The sequence below is a fragment of the Pelophylax lessonae genome, assembly GCF_965119305.1.
Source record: "Pelophylax lessonae genome assembly, chromosome: 6".
In the NCBI taxonomy this organism is placed as follows: domain Eukaryota; kingdom Metazoa; phylum Chordata; class Amphibia; order Anura; family Ranidae; genus Pelophylax; species Pelophylax lessonae.
Window position 1 is genome coordinate 27196546 of NC_138773.1, and position 17500 is coordinate 27214045.

Here is a 17500-nt window from a genome sequence, read left to right on the forward strand (position 1 = left end):
TTTGGACACATGAAGTTGCATGACAAGTCACAGCCCATTGATTTCAATGGCACCCATTCCCATCAATGCGACTGAAAATCAGCAACTTTGAAAAGGTGCCTGCACTACTTTGATGCAACTGATCCAGAAAGTGTAATGTTGGATCAAAGCTGCACTCAGTCGCACTCTAAATCGCTCAACTAGTGCGACTTTGCAGGTTTGATCCAACTTTGCACTCTCTGGATCAAAGTTGCATCAAAGTAGTGTAGGTACCTTTTCAAGGTTGCTATTTTTCAAAGTTGGATAGATGGGAATGGGTGCCATTATTTAGTCGCAATAATTAAAACGTAGACTTAGCGTGGTTGCCTGTACTATGATGATTGCAGACTGTGAGCTGAGAGACCCCCGAGCACTTCCAGCTACACGAACAGTTACCACCCCCCCCCCCCCTCGTCAAGCTTCCTTCTCCTATGGTAGTCTTCATTCAAAGCTCAGCACAGCTCTACTGTATATGTGCCCCTCGCCCCCAGCACAGCTATACTATATATTTTCCCCTCCCCTCCAGCACAGCTATACTGTATATGTGCCCCTCCCCTCCAGCACAGCTATACTGTATATGTGCCCCTCCCCTCCAGCACAGCTATACTGTATATGTGCCCCTCGCCCCCAGCACAGCTATACTATATATTTTCCCCTCCCCTCCAGCACAGCTATACTGTATATGTGCCCCTCCCCTCCAGCACAGCTATACTGTATATGTGCCCCTCCCCTCCAGCACAGCTATACTGTATATGTGCCCCTCGCCCCCAGCACAGCTATACTATATATTTTCCCCTCCCCTCCAGCACAGCTATACTGTATATGTGCCCCTCCCCTCCAGCACAGCTATACTGTATATGTGCCCCTCCCCTCCAGCACAGCTATACTGTATATGTGCCCCTCCCCTCCAGCACAGCTATACTTTATTGATGTACAATGCATCCTTACTGATGAGAGAACACTGGGCGGGAACCTATGATCAGCTCCTCCCACTCTATACTCCCACTGGCTACACAGGAACAGTGCCCCTCCCTGGCAGGGATGTCACTGGCTTTCAGTGACCCACTTGCTGCTCTTGGATTCAGCAGGAAGTGGAATGGAAGTAATGTGACAGCGCTGAATACTGCAGAATTGAGGTACAAAAACTGGGATATTTTAATTTTGAATAGTGATGAGCCGAACCCCTACCGGTTCGATTCACACCAGAACACCGTGAACAGGGGAAAAGTTTGTTTGAACTAATGAACTCCATTCAAGTTTATGGGCCTCGAACGTCAAAAATCAAAACGGCCTCATTTTGAAGGCTTAAATGCAAGTTATTGCCCAAAAAAGTGTATGGGGGTCCGGGTCCTGACCTGGGGAACATGTAGCAATGAAAAAAAAGTTTTTAAAAACGATCAATTTTTAAAGGAGCAGTGATTAACTGATTTTAATGAGGCTTAAAGTGAAACTAGAAAAATGAAAAATTCCTTCAAATATCGTGCCTGGGGGGTCCCCTGGATGTGCCTGTAAAGTAGCACATCTCTACGATGTATGTAGCCTGTTGCAGCTATACTGACATTTCTAAAGCAAAAAATGTCATATACAAATATACATACAAATTTCAAATCACATGTACTTGTCATACGGGTGCAGAAAAATTGGGCCATGGGTGTTGGTGGTGCCTGAACACTGTAACCCCTCACAGTTACTCTTGCTGGGCACAGGAACGGGCCCTGCTGGTAAAATTCCATACAAACTTGAAATTGGCAAAGATCAAGTGTTGTATGTGTTCTTATCACTGATCTAGTGGGGGCGCTGTGCTGTCATCTAACCTGGCCAAGGTTGGGTGGCGGCTATACTAACCTGCTGGAGTCAGGGGGACCTGGAAGGTTATTATCAACAGGAACTGGAATTGAAATTGGGCCTTTGGTTGTTGGTGGTGCCTGAACACCGTAACCCCTCACAGTTACTCTTGCTGGGCGCAGGAACGGGACCTGCTGGTAAGAATTCCAAACAAATTTGAAATTGCATGTACTTGCCATACAGAAGCCAAAAATTGCTTGGTGTTGGTGGTGCCTGAACACTGTAACTAACCCCTCACAGTTACTCTTGCTTGGCGCAGGGACAGGGCCTGCTGTTAAAAATTGCATACAACATTTAAATTGTATGCACCTCTCATACAAGTGCAGAAAAATTAGGCCTTGGGGGTTGGTAGTGACCTAAACCAAAAACATTGTTGGAAGCTAGCAGAATCAAGGTAGAGGAATAGGATAGGCAGCGTATGCAGTCTTCAAGGGATGGCAGACCCCTAGCAAATTCAATCAGTTACATTTGCATCAGGGGCTTGATAGATGCTGTTGATCCAGGACTGATTTATTTTGATAAAAGTCAGCTGGTCAACAGAGTCTGTGGACAGACGCACTCTTATGTCTGTCACAAAACCTCCAGCAGCACTAAATGTCTGTTCGGAAAGCTGGAAGCAGGACAGGCCAGTAGCTCCATTGCATATTGAGCAAGTTCTGGCCAGTAGTTCATCCTCAAGACCCAGTAACCCAGTGGATGTTCACTTGGAAAGGTCTCCAAGTCTGCCCTTGCCCCTAGATAATCATGCACCATATGATGGAGTGCGCTGATGAGGCTGCACTGATAAGGTGGCACTGATAGGTGATACTGATGGGCACTGATAGGCGGGCGAGTGTTGGTGACATTCCTCCAGTGAATTTGTTTTTAAAAAAAATCCCTAAGTATTGTATTTTGTTTGCAACCAGTAAATGTAGGTTTGTTGCCATGGTAATACATGAAAGGGTGATCCAGCTATGTGCTCCTATAAACACCAAGAGAAATCATCTCCAATAGGTGGACATAATGACTTCACTCTGCTTGTCCTATAGTGTTACCCCAACACTTCATATTCCTGATATGTGTCTGCTGTACCATGTACTTGTATGAGAAAGTCTTCTGTTCTCTTCCTTTGTGTGAAATCCCTGGTGTTCCTGCCAGTCCCTCTGCTTTCCTGTCAAAAACTGACCACACTAAGCAGGAGAGCACATCGTGGTCAGTTCTCTAGCTGTGCTGGGAACTCAGCCTGCTCTCCTCCAATGATCAGACTTGTCCTGACACGCCCACACTACACAGCCATTCACTGGGAAGCTCAGTGTGCTGCTGTGTCTCCTCCCCCCAGCTCGTATGCAGCTGAAAACAGAGGAAGTGTGATCACTTATAATAAAGGGAAAAAATATATTTATAAAGTTTTTTTTTATATCTATACACAAATGTTTTGCCTTTTATTTCTGTTTTAAACGGAATGGGTTGATGGTTTACAATCGCTTTATACCTGAACTCCAGTCTTACCGATGTTTTCCCTCACTTGTCGGAAGAACTCTGTTTCTGGAAAACTTCCATCTCCAATATTGAATCCTTTCATGTTGCCGGCGTTCTCCTGATCCTTCCTCATCATCCATCCCCTCACCTCCCCACCCCTCCTGTCTTACACCATGGCAGCTTTCTCTGACCAGCCAGTCTTACACCATGGCCAGCTATTCTTCTTCGTCGTGTGTGGACTGCTCCTGAGCGTTCTATGAAAAACAAATGCACTAGCTGTGCAATCTGCTGATCAGCTGCATGGTGGCGCTAGTGACCTGTGCAATCTGCTAATCAGCTGCATGGTGGCGCTCAGTGACCTGTACAATCTGCTTTTTGATGACATGCCATTAGCAGTGTAATCTGCTGATCAATTGCTTGATAATATGCCATTAGCAGTGTAATCTGCTGATCAGTTGCTTGATAATATGCCATTAGCAGTGTAATCTGCTGATCAATTGCTTGATAATATGCCATTAGCAGTGTAATCTGCTGATCAGTTGCTTGATAATATGCCATTAGCAGTGTAATATGCTGATCAGTTGCTTGATATGCCATTAGCAGTGTAATCTGCTGATCACTTGTTTGATAATATGCCATTAGCAGTGTAATCTGCTGATCAGTTGCTTGATAATATGCCATTAGCAGTGTAATCTGCTGATCAGTTGCTTGATAATATGCCATTAGCAGTGTAATATGCTGATCAGCTGCTTGATATGCCATTAGCAGTGTAATCTGCTGATCAATTGCTTGATAATATGCCATTAGCAGTGTAATCTGCTGATCAGTTGCTTGATAATATGCCATTAGCAGTGTAATCTGCTGATCAGTTGCTTGATAATATGCCATTAGCAGTGTAATATGCTGATCAGTTGCTTGATATGCCATTAGCAGTATAATCTGCTGATCACTTGTTTGATAATATGCCATTAGCAGTGTAATCTGCTGATCAGTTGCTTGATAATATGCCATTAGCAGTGTAATCTGCTGATCAGTTGCTTGAAATGCCATTAGCAGTGTAATCTCCCGATCAATTGTTTGATAACATGCCATTAGCAGTGTAATCTGCTGATAAGTTGCTTGATAATATGCCATTAGCAGTGTAATATGCTGATCAGTTGCTTGATATGCCATTAGCAGTGTAATCTGCTGATCACTTGTTTGATAATATGCCATTAGCAGTGTAATCTGCTGATCAGTTGCTTGATAATATGCCATTAGCAGTGTAATCTGCTGATCAGTTGCTTGAAATGCCATTAGCAGTGTAATCTCCCGATCAATTGCTTGATAACATGCCATTAGCAGTGTAATCTGCTGATCAATTGCTTGATAATATACCATTAGCAGTGTAATCTGCTGATCAATTGCTTGATAATATACCATTAGCAGTGTAATCTGCTGATCAATTGCTTGATAATATACCATTAGCAGTGTAATCTGCTGATCAGTTGCTTGATGACATGCCATTAGCAGTGTAATCTGCTGATCAGTTGCTTGATAATATGCAATTAGCAGTGTAATCTGCTGATCAGCTGCTTGATAATATGCCATTAGCAGTGTAATCTGCTGATCAGCTGCTTGATAATATACCATTAGCAGTGTAATCTGCTGATCAGCTGCTTGATAATATGCCATTAGCAGTGTAATCTGCTGATCAGCTGCTTGATAATATGCAATTAGCAGTGTAATCTGCTGATCAGCTGCTTGATAATATACCATTAGCAGTGTAATCTGCTGATCAGTTGCTTGATGACATGCCATTAGCAGTGTAATCTGCTGATCAGTTGCTTGATAATATGCAATTAGCAGTGTAATCTGCTGATCAGCTGCTTGATAATATGCCATTAGCAGTGTAATCTGCTGATCAGCTGCTTGATAATATGCCATTAGCAGTGTAATCTGCTGATCTGTTTCTTTATAATACTCTATTAGAGTCATGAAGCAAATGCTCAGTAGATTGCACAGCTAAGGCAGGCCATAGACAGTGCAAATTTATTTCCAAAAGAAATTCACACTATTCCTCCATCAACGCAGGCAGTACTGACAGGGGAAATCCTCCTGCCATTCCATTGTCTTCTCCCGCTGGGGGGGTGGGGGAAGCTGTCCCCGCTCAAAGACAGTGATTATTGCTAGCAGATCACAAGCAAATTCAGCAAGCTGGTTGTATCCAAGTTGATGGATCAGTCAGCTTGGCACACTCAGCCTGCCTACCAATTATAATCTCGGCCGGTTCCTGCTGAGCCGTGTATGGCTGGCCTATTCTGCCACATCCATTGGTCAGCAGGGAGGGGCTTGCAGGTCTAAAGGGATGCCGTGAAGGTGTTTTTTCACATAATGAATATCCCGCTGGCCTCTTCTACATAGTCTTCTCACCAGCAGACAGACCCAGAGATGGCGGGAAATATCAGATCTCTCATATTTCAGTGTTACGCCTAACCAGTTCTGGACTGGAAGGATTCGCCCCCTTAATGACCAGGCCATTTTTTTTGTGATTCGGCACTGCGTTACTTTAACTGACAATTGCGCCGTCATGCAACGCTGTACCCAAATAAAATTGACATCCTTTTTCCCCAACAAATAGAACTTTCTTTTGGTGGTATTTGATCATTTTTTTGCGCTATAAACAAAAAAGAGCGACAATTCTGAAAAGAAAACAATATTTTTCACATTCTGCTATATAACATTCCCAAAAAAAAAAAAAGTAAAAATCTAATTTTTTCATCGTTTTAGACCAGTTTGTTTTCTGCTACATATTTTTGGTAAAAAAAAAAAAAAAAAACCGCAATAAGCGTACTTTGATTGGTTTGCGTAAAAGTTATTGCGTTTACTAACTACGGGAAAGATTTGTCATTTTTATTCTTATTACTAGTAATGGCGGCGATCTGCGATTTTTAGCAGGACTGCGACATTGCGGCGGACAGATCGGACCCCTGACTGACATTTTTGAGGGGACCAGTGACATTACTACAGTAATCAGTGCTAAAAATATGCACTGTTACTGTAATAATGACACTGGCAGGGAAGGGGTTAATTTAGGGGTGATCAAAGGGTTAAGTGTGAGCCTAGGGGGTGTTTTCTAACTGTATGGGGGCGGGGCTTATGGAATGACCATAGAGACATGTGATCCCATATAGAAGGATCACAGGTGCTTTGTGATCATTCCAGGGAGAAGAACGGTCAGCTGTGTTTACAACAGCCGACCGTTCTTCTCTCTCAGCGGGGAGCGATCGCGGGTGTCTGGTGGCAATCGTGGCCGCCAGCCCCGTGCATCGGAGTCCCCGCTGCCGAGTGGGGGCGGACACACACCCCCCCCCCCCCCCAGGAGTGCTCCCACAAACCGATGTACCCATACGTGGGTTTGCGCAGCGGAGCCACCCTATCGCAGTATATCTGTGGCAGGCAGGCGGTTGGCGAGTGGTTAAAGTAGAACTAAAGGCAAAACTTTTGTTTTTAGTTGCAGAGAGGGATCAGACCCCCTGTCAGTTTTTATTGCTGTCTGTCCCCCCATTAGGGAGATTCTTCCTCTCTATTAATCAATATTTTTGAAAGCGAAAGTAAAAGAAAAATTGCAAATTTTGGGTTTTCCCCAGAACGGTAACAGAGAGGAAATCTTCCAATGGGGACATCAGTTCTGGTGACCTGGGAGGACCTCAGTGGATTTCCTTAATTTGCAGGAATTTCTTCTCACTTCCTGTTTTGGCTGTGGGACAGGAAGTGAAGGGAAATCTCCCCCCAATGGGGCAGATGGGGAAAAAAAACTGATAGAGGTTATAACCCTTCTTTTTTTTTAAATAAAGTTTTGCCTAGAATTCTACTTTTATTCCAAAATGATTCTCATATCCTGATGTGATCCTTTTGGAATAAAACGTTTCTCAGGACTGCTGTGCAAGATCCTTGGTGTGCTGGTGAATATTTATGTACCTGGAGGCATCAACTTGCCAGCAAGGAAGCCGATCCATAGGGCCGGCGGCCATGTTTGCCACTGGCACCCGCCATCGCTCCCTGTTAATAGAGAATGGCGGTCTGCTGTTGTACTGTCCTCCTGCGTGAACCGACGTAGGTATACATACTGTGAGGCTCTAGGGACCCCCCCCGCGCGTGTGCCTGGCGGACCGGATGTCCGCCGGGCACTCGCGATCGTCCGTTACACCGGAAGAAAGGCAGGCGGCTAATGTAAACAAAGCCGCCTGTCATTCTTCCCTGTGTAAGAATGGAGATCATACGGTTCTACTATGTAGGACCATTGATCACTGTTCTTACACCTCAAGCCACAGCCAATCACAGTTAGAAGCACGCCCCTAGGGACACACATAACCCCTCCCTCTCAAAAAAAGTTAACCCCTTCCCTGCCAGTGTCATTTTACAGTAACAGTGCATATGTATAGCACTGATTACTGCAGTAATGTCACTGGTAACCCCAAAAATGTCAGTCAAGGGTCCGATCTGTCCGCCGCAATGTCGAAAGTACAGCAAAAAAAAAAAAAAAAAAAAAAAAAAAAAATCGCAGATCGCCGCCATTACGCGTTAAAAAAAAAAAAAAAAAAAAAGACAAAAATCTTTCCCTTAGTTAGTAAACGCAATAACTTTTGCGCAAACCAATCAAAATAAGCTTTTTACGATTTTTTTTTTACCAAACATATGGTAAAAAAAAAAAAAAAAAATTGGCCTAAAATGTTAAAATTTTTTGATTTTTACATTTTTTTGGGGGAATTTCATATAAAAAAATGTGAAAAATATTGTTATTTCTGCAAAATAAACGCTCTTTTTTTGTTTATAGCGCAAAAAGTAAAAATCGCACAGGTGATCAAATACCACCAAAAGAAAGCTCTATTTGTGGATTAAAAAAGACATCCATTTTATTTGGGTACAGCGTCGCACAACCGCACAATTGTCAGTTAAAATAACGCAGTGCCGAATCGCAAAATATGCCCTGGTCAGGAAGGGGGGTAAAATCTTCCGGGGCTTAAGTGGTTAAAGTAACGCAGTGCTGAATTGCATAAAATGGCCTGGTCATTAAGGGGGCAAATCCATTAAAAATGAGACGTCCGCTTTTAGCAGCTTTGGTTTGGCCCTGAGCACAAGTCCAAGTAGTAGACATCCCCTGAAATAGCAGTTTGAATGTAAACCTGCAGGCTGTCCCCCCATTGGAGAAATGAAAGATCCAGCCATTCTGTTATAGGGAGGATAACCTGGAATGGCATTGGTGGAGTAGTAGTATCACATGACGATGGATCAGCCAATCCCCGGTGCAGGATGTAGTCCACATTAAAGGACAGCATGGGAACCGGGGGGAGGGGGCGCTACAATTTACTACCTCCCAACCCTAATCCTTATTAAGCTTTTATTTTCATCCAACACATATATAGCTTTATGCCCCCCCCTGCTCATAGTACAGATACCAACACAGCTGGCCAGCAGATGCTTCTTCCACTTTAATTGGCTGCAGTTTCTTGTACAATGGCTACCACAGCTCCTCCTAGTGGACAAGTCCTATAATCCCCCAAATTAAACATGATGAGAAATGTTCTGGGCAACAAGCCCGGTTCCCGTCAGCTTCCTGCAGAGAATTTTATAAAAAAAAAACAATTCAGCTCTATTTTTTATTAGATTCACATTGCTGTACAACTCTCCCTAACCCAAGCAATGCTCAGCTAAAGAATGGGGGGGGGGGGGGGGGGCTATTATTGCTTAAATCTCCTTATGAAGTGTCCTAGCTGGTATGAAGAGTCACTAACCCAGGAGAAGCGCATATAAAAACTATTATCAACATTCCTAATCTGCAAGCTTATTCTGGGTCATTGGCTCCAAGTACTAAAGCCAGGGGTTTGGCATGAGGGCCTGGGAGCTAAGCAATGCCATCCCTCTAGGACAGGGGTCTCCAAACTTCCGCCCTTTACTTGCCTTTATCCAGCCCTTGGGGCACCATCCCATACATGGACACCAAAAATTGGGCATTAACACCAACAATGAGCTACTATTCCTCCCACTGATACCATCAAAAAGGACACAATTCCTCCCACTGACACCAATGATGGGGCACTATTCCTCCCACTATTACCAATGATGGAGCACTATTCCTCCCACTGACACCAATGATGGGGCACTATTCCTCCCACTGATACCAATGATGGGGCACTATTCCTCCCACTGATACCAATGATGGGGCACTATTTCTCCCACTGACACCAATGATGGAGCACTACTTCTCCCACTGACACCAATGATGGAGCACTACTTCTCCCACTGACACCAATGATGGGGCACTATTCCTCCCACTGACATCAATGATGGGGCACTATTCCTCCCACTGACACCAATGATGGGGCACTATTCCTCCCACTGACATCAATGATGGGGCACTATTCCTCCCACTGAAATCAATGATGGGGCACTATTCTTCCCACTGACATCAATGATGGGGCACTATTCCCTCCACTGACATCAATGATGGGGCACTATTCCTCCCACTGACATCAATGATGGGGCACCATTCCTCCCACTGACACCAATGATGGGGCACCATTCCTCCCACTGACACCAATGATCGGGCACTATTCCTGCCAAAGACACTAATGATGGGGTACCATTCCTCCCACTGACACCAATGATGGGGCACTATTCCTTCCACTGACATCAATGATGGGGCACTATTCCTCCCACTGACACCAAGGATGGGGCGCTACTCCTCCCACTGACACCAAAGATGGGGCACTATTCCTCCCACTGACATCAATGATGGGGCACCATTCCTCCGACTGATTCCAATGATGGGGCACCATTCCTCCCACTGACACCAATGATGGGGCACTATTCCTCCCACTGACACCAATGATGGAGCACTATTCCTCCCACTGACACCAATGATGGGGCACTATTCCTCCCACTGACACCAATGATGGGGCACTATTCCTCCCACTGACACCAATGATGGAGCACTATTCCTCCCACTGACACCAATGATGGAGCACTATTCCCTCCACTGACATCAATGATGGGGCACCATTCCTCCCACTGACACCAATGATGGGGCACCATTCCTCCCACTGACACCAAGGATGGGGCACTATTCCTCTCACACCAACGTCCAGCCCCCTAAAGTCTGAAGGACGGTAAACTAGCCCTTTGTTTCGCAAGTTTGGAGACCCCTGATCCAGGATATCTTCACAAGAGATGAGCCCAGGCATCCTCGAAACTCACACCTTTTTATACTCCAATGAGCTGTGGGCTGGGTCATTCCCAAAACTGCAGCTGAGGAATGTTCCCACGCATATCTCAAAGCAGAAGTTCAGGTTAGAGAGGAGTTGGAAGATGCTCAAGCTAATCTTTAATCTGCACATAAGCCAGGGGGGGAGCTTGTTTGGGGAGGATCACATTGTAGCTGAATGAAAGTTGAATAAAAAAAACCCTCCAATGGGAACATCAGGACTGAGTAATAAACAGATCATGACAAATTTAAGACTGCTGTAGATAAAGGGATTATCATATTGTCATCTTGGATGAGTAGGCCTCAGTCAGCTTGATGATGGTGAAGACTCAATGACCTCCATGTCTCCCTCAGCAACCTTCTCTAGAAAGGAGACCAGAGGATCAAACAAGGGTTGAGACTCCACAGAAGCTGGATGGAGCGTCAACGTTGTAACCTCCTCTTCTTCCTCCTCAACCTTCCCCTTAACCTCTTTGGCATGTGTTCGTTGATGCTTGCGTAAGTCGGAAGGTACTAGGAAGCCTTTGCCGCACTGCTGGCAGACGTGGGGGCGTACGTCGCTATGTATCCGCTGATGCTTCTTCAGCCCAGCCTTGTCCAGGAAGCCCTTCTCACAATGGTCACAACGGAAGGGCCTCAGTTCCGGGTGGCTCTTTTGATGGTTCTTCAGATCCATCACACTTTGGAAGGTGATGGCACACTTCTCACAGGTGGTGGATTCCTCCTTCTTCTTGTTAGGTTCTCCTGCGTCTGGTTTCATGTGGGTGCGTTCATGCTTCCTTAAGCTGGAAGACACGATGAAGGTCTTGCCGCACTCCTCGCACTTGTAAGGCCGTTCCCCGCTGTGAGAACGTTGGTGTTTGCTTAGCCCAGAGCGCTCTGCGAACCCTTTCCCGCACTCCGGGCACTGGAAAGGACGTTCGGCGCTGTGAGACAAACGATGGCGCTTCAGATCCCAAGACGCCACAAACGTCTTATCGCAGTCTGGGCAACGGAAGGGACGCTCGCCCGTGTGGATTCGTTGGTGCATGGCCAAATCCGCCGGCTGCCTGAAGCGCTTGCCGCACTTGTCGCATCGGTACGGCTTGACGCCTTGGTGTGCCCGCTGATGGCGCCGGAAACTGGACGGGTCTGAAAACATGCGGCCGCACTGTGGGCACAAATATGGCTTTTCACCAGAATGGGTGCGTTGATGGCTCTGGTAGGACGACAGTTGGGTAAAGTCTTTGTTGCAGATGGGACATTTGTAGGGTTTCTCAGCCGCGTGAATTCGCTGGTGACACGTGAGAGAGGAGGCACGTGAAAACGCCTTCCCACAGTCCGAACACAGGAACGGCTTTTCTCCCGTGTGGCTGCGCTCGTGGTTCTTTAGGTCTTTCAGTTCGCTGTAGGACTTCTGGCACAGTTGGCACTGGTAAGGTCTTAGCCCAGCATGGCTCCTTCTATGCTTACGAAAAACAGAGGGATCGGCAAACCCTTTACCGCATTCAGGGCAGGAGAACGGACGCTCACCGGTGTGAAGACGTTCGTGGATACGGAGCTTGGAGGGCGTGGCGTAGGCTTTTCCGCACTGCTTACAAGGGAATGGTAGCTGGCCGCTGTGGGTGGCCATATGAACTCGCAGGCAGATGGGCTGCATGAAGGATCGGCCGCACTCTTTACACACAAAAGGTTTTTCACCTGTGTGGCTACGGACATGGCTCCTCAATAAGGACGCACTCTTGTAGGACTTATCGCAGTGCTTGCACTGATGCCGCTGCTCCCCCTTCGCCTCTTGCTTTTTGGGCTTTGCAGCCCCGGAAGCCTCGGCGAATTGGTGGGCCTCACAGTGCCGCCTGGCCCTTGGCTCATTGGGGAAAGTTTTGCGACAGCTCAGGCAGCGAAACCTTCGCCCAGACTGCACATAACCTGGGCTCTCCTGTTCAATGGTCACCTCGACCTCGTCCAGAGGCTCCGCCTTTTCCGAAGACATCACAGAAGAGACCTGCAGAAAAAAAAATACGATCATCAATGTGCATTCTCTGCAATCTTTCACAAAGCAATAAAGACTAAGGGATAACAGAGGCACACAGCGCAATACTATTTAAAATGCAATCCATTTATTTTTTAAAAAGTGCACTCACATAGGTCAGAAGACAATCAGGCATATCGATATCTCCAAAACACTGATAAAAAAACAAGAGCTGCAGCGTTCGCATGGTAAAGGCCGGCTTGGGGGCATAGCGATGTCAAGTCTGATCCCACCCAACGCGTTTAGTCACAGGTTTGACGTCGTCAGGGGCGTGGCCCTGATGACGCCCCTGACGACCCCAACGTGTTTCGTCACAGGGTTGACATTGTCAGGAGCGTGGCCCTGATGACGCCCCTGACGACGTCAACCTTGTGACGAAACACGTTGGGAGGAACCAGACGTGACGTCGCCACTCCCCCAAGCCGGCATTTACCATACGAGCTCTTGTTTTTTTATCAGTGTTTTGAAGAATCAATATGGTTGATTGTCTTCTGACCTATGCGATTGCACTTTTTTTAATAAATAAAATGATTGCATTTTAAACAGTATTACGCTATGTTCCTCTGTTATCCCTTTTCCATTCATGTGGTTCCTATACACCTTCTTGTGAGTGTACTCCAATAGTCGCATCGGAGGATCTGCACCTGGTGGCTCTTCTTAACCCTATATAAGCGCATTTGGCTTCTATATTAAGTTGGGTGGCCAATATTATCTGGCAAGCAGCCAATTGTTCTTTCAACCCCCTGGTGGCTTTTCTGTTTGCCGTGAGAGGAGTATTGGTCTCGTCTGCATGCTGGGACTTGAGGTTCTTCCTTATAAAGTGCAAGTTTATTTTCACTATTGGATTCCTTCCTTTATCTATGGACTTTTATTTGGACTTTTTTTTAATATTGTTTTTATTTGAATTTATGCATATTTATTATTGTATACATTTCTCACTATACATCATTATTAGCGCCATTATATTGTGTGTTGAGACTTTTTCTATAGGTCTGTCTGAGCTGCTTTTATTTATCACAATTTCTATTCACTATTTTTTTTTTTTTAACGCATGTAGCGCAGAAATTCCCTGGTTGTTTTTTATGTAAAGACTAAGCCAGAAAAATACCAGGGGGGTTAGAGCATTTCCTATACATTTCCTGTGAAAAGAGGAAGCTGTGAAAATCTGTTATTCGGGGACACAGTCAGAATCGAAACCCATTTTTAGCGGGTTACAACTTTTTATGCTGACTGTGCCTCTTTGTCCATGTGACAACTGCTGCCACCATCACTTGTTTGGAAGTTACAGATGTAGAAAGTGAGGGCAACAACGGGTCCAGGGGTGAAAGTTTAGGAACCACATACCACCCATCACATCACGGAACAGTCAGAGCCCAGGTGAAGAGTTCAGAGGGAAGAGTCTAAGGGAGGCAAAGCTTGGGGGGAATACTCCAGGGGGGCAAAGCTTGGGGGGGAATACTCCAGGGGGGCAGAGCTCGGGGGGAATACTCCAGGGGGGCAGAGCTCGGGGGAATACTCCAGGGGCGCAGAGCTCGGGGGAATACTCCAGGGGCGCAGAGCTCGGGGGAATACCCCAGGGGGGGCAGAGCTCGGGGGAATACCCCAGGGGGGGCAGAGCTCGGGGGAATACTCCAGGGGGGGGCAGAGCTCGGGGGAATACTCCAGGGGGGGGCAGAGCTCGGGGGAATACTACAGGGGGGGCAGAGCTCGGGGGAATACTACAGGGGGGGCAGAGCTCGGGGGAATACTCCAGGGGGGGGGCAGAGCTCGGGGGAATACTCCAGGGGGGGGGGGCAGAGCTCGGGGGAATACTCCAGGGGGGGGGGCAGAGCTCGGGGGAATACTCCAGGGGGGGGCAGAGCTCGGGGGAATACTCCAGGGGGGGCAGAGCTCGGGGGAATACTCCAGGGGGGCAGAGCTCGGGGGAATACTGCAGGGGGGCAAAGCTCGGGGGAATACTCCAGGGGGGCAAAGCTCGGGGGAATACTCCAGGGGGGCAAAGCTGAGGCATACAGGTCAAGAACAGGAGGGAAACAGTTCAAGGGAAGAGTCTAGACTCTAGAGCACATGTGTCAAACACAAGGCCCGTGCACCGAATCCAGCCCTTCAGGCCCTCGCACCTCTTCTGCAGCTACGGCAACCCCCTCCCCTCCAACCACAACTTGTCTCAGCAGAGGAGGACAGAACTCCTCCCCTAGATCCTGTGCTTCTCCCTGCAGCCGCAGAGAGGCTCGTCTTTGCCCTCACCGTCTCAGCAGTCAGCAGAGAGGAGGACAGGACTCCTCCTACAGATCCTGCACAGCTCTGTGCAGCCGCAGCACCAACCTCCCTGGTCTCAGCATTCAGCACATTCCAGCTGCTGACTCCTGCCCTCCTTAGATCCTCTTCTAGACCTGCACTTTCTGCTTCCCAGCTCCACCCCAGCTTTTTCCTGGCAGCGGCACAAGGTAAGGGGGGTGCATTGTGATGTAACAGAGGTTGGGGCGCTTTTGACTTCTGAAGGTGGGGGGGGGGGGGGAGGGGGGTTGCTCTGTACATCCAATCTTACAGATACAAACAGCCCTTTAAGGGCAACTATAATGCTGATGCGGCCCACTGTGAAATCGAGTTGGACAACCCTGGTCTAGAGGAAAGGGTAGAGCTCAGGGGAACAGTCTAAGGAGGCACAGCTCTATGGAAGGGTCAAGGGGCACCATTTAGAGGGGCAGGGCTCAGGAGAAGAGTCTGGGGGGGGGGGCAGGGCTCAGGAGGAGAAGAGTCTGGGGGGGGGGCAGGGCTCAGGAGGAGAAGAGTCTGGGGGGGGGGGGCAGGGCTCAGGAGGAGAAGAGTCTGGGGGGGGGGGGCAGGGCTCAGGAGAAGAGTCTGGGGGGGGGGGCAGGGCTCAGGAGAAGAGTCTGGGGGGGGGGGGGGCAGGGCTCAGGAGAAGAGTCTGGGGGGGGGGGGCAGGGCTCAGGAGAAGAGTCTGGGGGGGGGGGCAGGGCTCAGGAGAAGAGTCTGGGGGGGGGGCAGGGCTCAGGAGAAGAGTCTGGGGGGGGGGCAGGGCTCAGGAGAAGAGTCTGGGGGGGGGGGCAGGGCTCAGGAGAAGAGTCTGGGGGGGGCAGGGCTCAGGAGAAGAGTCCAGGGAGCAGAGCTGAGGGATACAGCCCAAGAACAGGAGGGCATCAATTCAAGGGCACAGTCTAAAGGAAAGGGTAGAGTTTAGGGGAACAGTCTAAGGGGGCACAGCTCAGGTGAAAAGTCTACAGGGGCAGAGCTTTCAGGGAAGAGCCCAGGGGAAAACAGGGCCCGGGGGCAAAGAGCCTAGGGGGAAACAGGGCCCGGGGCAAAGAGCCTAGGGGGAAACAGGGCCCGGGGCAAAGAGCCTAGGGGGAAACAGGGCCCGGGGCAAACAGGGCCCGGGGCAAACAGGGCCCGGGGCAAACAGGGCTCGGGGCAAACAGGGCTCGGGGCAAACAGGGCTCGGGGCAAACAGGGCTCGGGGCAAACAGGGCCCGGGGCAAACAGGGCCCGGGGCAAACAGGGCTCGGGGCAAACAGGGCTCGGGGGGGAAACAGGGCTTGGGGCAAACAGCCTAGGGGGAAACAGGGCTTGGGGCAAACAGCCTAGGGGCCAGAGAGTAGGACAGAATCCCTACTACAAATTTTATGCCTCTCTGGGCAAACAGGGCCCGGGGCAAAGAGCCTAGTGGGACACAGGGCTCGGGGCAAAGAGCCTAGGGGGAAACAGGGCCCGGGGCAAAGAGCCTAGGGGGAAACAGGGCCCGGGGCAAAGAGCCTAGGGGGAAACAGGGCCCGGGGCAAAGAGCCTAGGGGGAAACAGGGCCCGGGGCAAAGAGCCTAGGGGGAAACAGGGCTTGGGGCAAAGAGCCTAGGGGGAAACAGGGCCCGGGGCAAAGAGCCTAGGGGGACACAGGGCTCGGGGCAAACAGCCTAGGGGCCAGAGAGTAGGACAGAATCCCTACTACAAATTTTACGCCTCTCTGTGCAGCTGCAGCCCCCCCTCCTCTCCGTCTCCCCAGGTCTCAGCATTCAGCAGACTCCAGAAGCCGACTTCAACCTTCCTCAGGTCCTCTGCATTTTCTGCTTCCCAGCTCTGCCCCCAGCTTCTCCCCGGCAGAAGCACAAGGTAAGGGGGGCTCAAGAGAAGAGTCTTGGGGGGCAGGGTTCAGGGGAATAGTGTAGGGGTTGCACAGTTGTGGGGAATAATCCAGGGGAGGGCTCAGGGGAATAATTTGGGAGTTGCACAGTTGTGGGGAATAATCCAGGGGAGGGCTCAGGGGAATAGTTTAGGGGTTGCACATTTGGGGGAATAATCTAGGGGGGCAGGGCTCAGGGGAATAGTTTGGGGGTTGCACAGTTGTGGGGAATAATCCAGGGGAGGGCTCAGGGGAATAATTTGGGAGTTGCACAGTTGTGGGGAAAATTCTAGGGGGGCAGGGCTCAGGGGAATAGTTTAGGGGTTGCACATTTGGGGGAATAATCTAGGGGGGCAGGGCTCAGGGGAATAGTTTGGGGGTTGCACAGTTGTGGGGGAATAATCTAGGGGGGCAGGGCTCAGGGGAATAGTTTGGGGGTTGCACAGTTGTGGGGGAATAATCTAGGGGGGCAGGGCTCAGGGGAATAGTTTGGGGGTTGCACAGTTGTGGGGGAATAATCTAGGGGGGCAGGGCTCAGGGGAATAGTTTGGGGGTTGCACAGTTGTGGGGAATAATCTGGGGGGGGGGGGGGCTCAGGGGAATAGTTTGGGGGTTGCACATTTGGGGGAATAGTGTAGGGGTTGCAGAGTTGTGGGGGATAATCTAAGGGTTCCATAGCTCTGGGGAATAATTTGGGGGTTGCACAGTTTGTGGGGAATAGTGTAGAGGTTCAGAAATAAGAGCACCCACCTGATGGCCCCCCTCCTAGGGAGTTAATGGGGGTGATCCT

General features: G+C 48.9%; 1 protein-coding gene across 2 annotated transcripts in view; it reads right to left on the minus strand.

The window, feature by feature from the left end:
• Positions 1-10751: 10751 nt before the first annotated feature.
• ZNF668 (zinc finger protein 668) overlaps positions 10752-17500 on the minus strand; it is a 7088-nt gene continuing 339 nt past the window's right edge. The window contains exons 1-2 of one of the 2 annotated variants that reach the window (XM_082262072.1): positions 17461-17500; positions 10752-12548 (exon numbers count right to left, since the gene is read on the minus strand). The exon at positions 17461-17500 is cut by the window's right edge and continues 77 nt beyond it. In XM_082262072.1, coding sequence (XP_082118198.1) covers positions 10872-12536 — 1665 coding nt within the window. In that variant the 5' untranslated portion in view covers positions 12537-12548; positions 17461-17500 and the 3' untranslated portion in view covers positions 10752-10871. The remainder of the gene's footprint in view (positions 12549-17460) is intronic. The other variant, XM_082262073.1, reaches the window with a different exon arrangement.